The following is a 3873-nucleotide window of genomic DNA, read 5'->3' on the forward strand; positions in this document are numbered from 1 at the left end:
AAGATTGCAGGTGACATAATGGCCCAGTTGTGCTGCACGTACTCTGGGGAATAAAAACGACAGTTAGCAACCCAGTTTGCGGCCCACAATTAGTAATCGAATTATTTGGATTATTAATAACACTCTAATCTTTTACGAATCCTACCCCGCGTAATTAAAAATCGCAATTAGCTATTCTATCTATTATATGTCCAAGATTTTGAAGTAATACTAATCAATTCTCTCAATTAGTTCTGTCGATATTCAGTAACGCAAAGACAATTTTCACTTAAGAGGCACTAACCGAAATGTTAAGTTGATTAACTACAAAAAAACGCTCAAAATTCTTCCCAGAGTAGAGTTACGAACAATCCAAATAATAATTGTGGGCCCCAAAATGAGTTGCCAACTGTCTTTCTTTTCCCAGAGAATTGCTGCACAGGTAAATATAATAATTATGTACAAATGAAGTCACTAGATGTACAAATAGGATCTTTTAATTAAAAACGAGATCATATTTTATTGTTAAATATTAATTAATATTAATTACTATTAATATTAATTACTATATATTAATTATATACTATATATACTATATATACTATATATTAATAAATAAATATATAATAATATTAATTACTAAAAATGATAGATAGTCCTGGTTTCTTTAAATGGGTTTAGCCACCAATTATATTGATTATATACTTATTCGTTCGCTGTATTTCAGAATTAATTACAAGCTAAGATTTATAATTGCTTAAAGATACCCAAGACGCAGTTATCGATCATATATTTATAGAAGAAACTCTGTATAATTAATTTAATTTACGTAAAGTGGTAATACAAATTTTAAATATAAATCAGCATCGAGATATTGAATACATATTGCAATAATATCGTACAGCTATTAGAGTGGAGATTATCTTTATAATCATTTTTATCATTGGACAAGATAAGGATAGATAGCGAGCAATTTTTATCATAAAACATTTTATTTAATTAAGTTGCTCCTAATAATGTCTTTCGAAAACTCCAAGCGTCCTGGTTTTCTCCAGAACATGTTCGTTCTGAAACTTAAAGGAATAGACTTATGTCACGAGCTTTTCTTAGAAGCGAAATAGAGGCACGATTATAGTCCGACGCCGTACAAGTTCAAAATCATTAAGGATAAGCGTATACAATGGTGTAAAAATTACAATGTTATCACTTAGATAACAAATATTGCAACACTTATTACTCTTGTTCTTAGAATTTTTTCATTTAGTACAAAACACTTATGTTTATCGATAATTATATTTTACAAACTTACTTAAAAATTGTCCTTGAGATATAAGCGAAACATTTTAGCGCTCTTAGGCTAGACGCTTCTAACCATTTCTCTTAGAAAGAGACAAAAAGTGATTTAAAGTCAACGGCACACGATACTAGTTTTCCTATATTGGATTGCTTACGAGGGCCAATCAAGATTCAGTCTTAAGTCATCTGATCTAAAATTCTGCATCCTTATTGGCTCTCGTAAGCAACGCAGTAGGAAAAAACAGTACCGTGTGCCGTTGGCTTAAGCTAAAGTTAAGCGACGTTGGTGCGACCAGGCCTCATTATTCCAGTTTTACGCGAAAATAGGTATTTTCACGACCAAGGTGCCCGTCGAAAAAGAGATAAATCCATCGGGAGGAACGCGTATCAGAGAAGATGACACTTGGGGTATCACTCGCGTACTCCTAAACGATCTATGATGTTATCTTAACGGCGATCGCGCCGCTTTCTTTCCTTGAACCATATTACTTCCCGCTATCGGCCTCGTTTCGGCCGCTTATCTTCCGCGCCGGATAAACGGCCGCGGGGCGGCACGGTGGCGCGTGCTTTTCTTCCCGAAATTTGCATAGTGCGCGCGGTGGGCGCAATCAACGGCCGAGCCGGGGGGAAGTCGCCCACTCGCCTTCGTCGAACGGCGCGTTATCGGCGAACACGCGCACACGCGCGACGTAGATATATACCGATCGGCGAGTACGCGGCTTGGTTACTGCGCCCGCGATACGTCTCGGGGGCAGGAACTTGGCCGATTTTTCACCGACGTCGATCACGCGCGCGTCCGATCGACGCTCCCGCCCGATCGATGGATCATCTCGCCGCGCGCGCACGCGATCGACGAGTGTTACCCGCGCCGGGCCGACGCAGCATGACCGCCGCGGCTTTGATCGTCTCCTTGGCGATCGCCCTGAGCGACGCGGCCTCGATCGCGCGTGTCACCTCCTCCGGGCCGGTGGACCTCTGCGACAGGTGAGTGAAAGTTGACGTCGGCGTTGCGTTTCGCGCGCGAAGCGAAAGAGGTATCGGCGCGAGCTTAACCGAGGCCCCGTTATTTGTTCTATCGACCGTTTGTTCAATCGACCGCTTCCGCGGAGCATGTTGATTCTTCGAAAGTAGAACATATTACACTTTTGGCACTCTTTCCCCCTGCCCCTTTCCATCCCGGGGAGGCTCTCCCCATCCGCGGTAGGTTCTTATCACTTTCGGTCTCATAAGCACGTTTACGTTTATCTTTTATATATATTATTTTTTATCTCTCTTTCACCGGGAGGCTTTTGAAAATATTTGGATAGAAAATAGACGCGCGAATTCGATAAACGCTTACAGGAAGCGATGTTGACGTTACTCGGGAGCGTATAATTTTGTCTGAATAATCCAACAGCTTTCTCTTCCTCGCGGCTACCCTTCGTAATCGCATAAAGGATTATGTTTGCATCGTCGAAATTATTCCGAATAATTGTTTATTCGCAAACGCACTCGCGAGATGTACTTTCGGACGACAATGCGAATTTCGCGCGGGCCCACGCAAAGCGGTCCCGGCGCACCGTTGAGACGCGAGTCACTTGGGCTGTTTTAGCAATCCTTGGTCGTGTTCGTCGGGTTATTCACGGTAGGCGAAACTTTCGCCATTGTCTCGGGAAGGCACAACTCCCCGTTCGGAATACTTATCGCACACTGCGAGAGATAACTTCTTGATGAATGTTTGTATACAATTCACGGATACGTGCTCTACGTACATCTTCTGCGGCTCTCGGCGCTCTATATAAAACTACTTCCGTTACTTTTCCATAATTATTCACGATCAAGCGGATAGGAGAATATTCAAACGCGTTGCGTGTCTCGTTAACGATTGTCGCTTATTTAGTTATGGAATTAAGCTAGTTATTTTAAGTTTCCCGGGGAACAGTATAAGCCGTGGAAGGCTAATCGAGAAGTTACAAGCCCCGTTAATTGATCAGTCTCTTCCTCGATTGTACGATATTGTAAAATTAATTTTGACGCGATAGCACAAGGTACATTATCGTGCAATAGTGCAAAATTAATTGACTAAATTTTAATTAAAAAAAGTCGAATAAAAAATTAATTGTGCACGTATTAAAATAATTACTATATCTATAAATAAATGAGGGAAGGAATCTCCGTATGTGATTCCTTATATTAAAAAACATTGTAATAGCAGCACTTTCAGTTGTGATAAACACGGAAGATGATTTTACATCGCGCTCAAACTTAATCCTATAATATTCTCTGTATTTTTCCCCCTCTGTACCATCGCTCGGTTCTTTAAACTGCAGGCGATGAAAAGCACTTTATCGTTTTAATGTAATCACTTAAATATTCCCGGGTAGAAGTGCTAATAAATAAACGAGTACAATGAAATCGTAAGTGATTAAGAACCCAAAAGGAAATAGAAATAGAATTAACTTGTTACTTTGAAAATTAAAGAGTTTTATCGCAACGTTCAACTACTTCAGAGGCAACGGAAGACATAAATGTTTACTTTATCTTAAGAAACGTATTCTTTGTATTTTCTTCATATATGCACTTTAACCTAGCCTTGCCTTACGACTTCTGGCAATCATG

At 40.1% G+C, this 3873-nt stretch overlaps 1 protein-coding gene across 1 annotated transcript in view; it reads left to right on the plus strand.

Moving 5' to 3' along the window:
• Positions 1-1990: 1990 nt before the first annotated feature.
• Positions 1991-3873, plus strand: part of LOC105566000 (trehalase-like) — a 26091-nt gene continuing 24208 nt past the window's right edge. Inside the window, exon 1 of the mRNA XM_012019657.1 lies at positions 1991-2259. Within this exon, the coding sequence (XP_011875047.1) occupies positions 2096-2259 (164 nt within the window). The 5' untranslated portion in view covers positions 1991-2095. The remainder of the gene's footprint in view (positions 2260-3873) is intronic.

The sequence above is a fragment of the Vollenhovia emeryi genome, unplaced genomic scaffold (assembly GCF_000949405.1).
Source record: "Vollenhovia emeryi isolate VEMERY1.0 unplaced genomic scaffold, V.emery_V1.0 DF939147.1, whole genome shotgun sequence".
NCBI classification, from domain to species: domain Eukaryota; kingdom Metazoa; phylum Arthropoda; class Insecta; order Hymenoptera; family Formicidae; genus Vollenhovia; species Vollenhovia emeryi.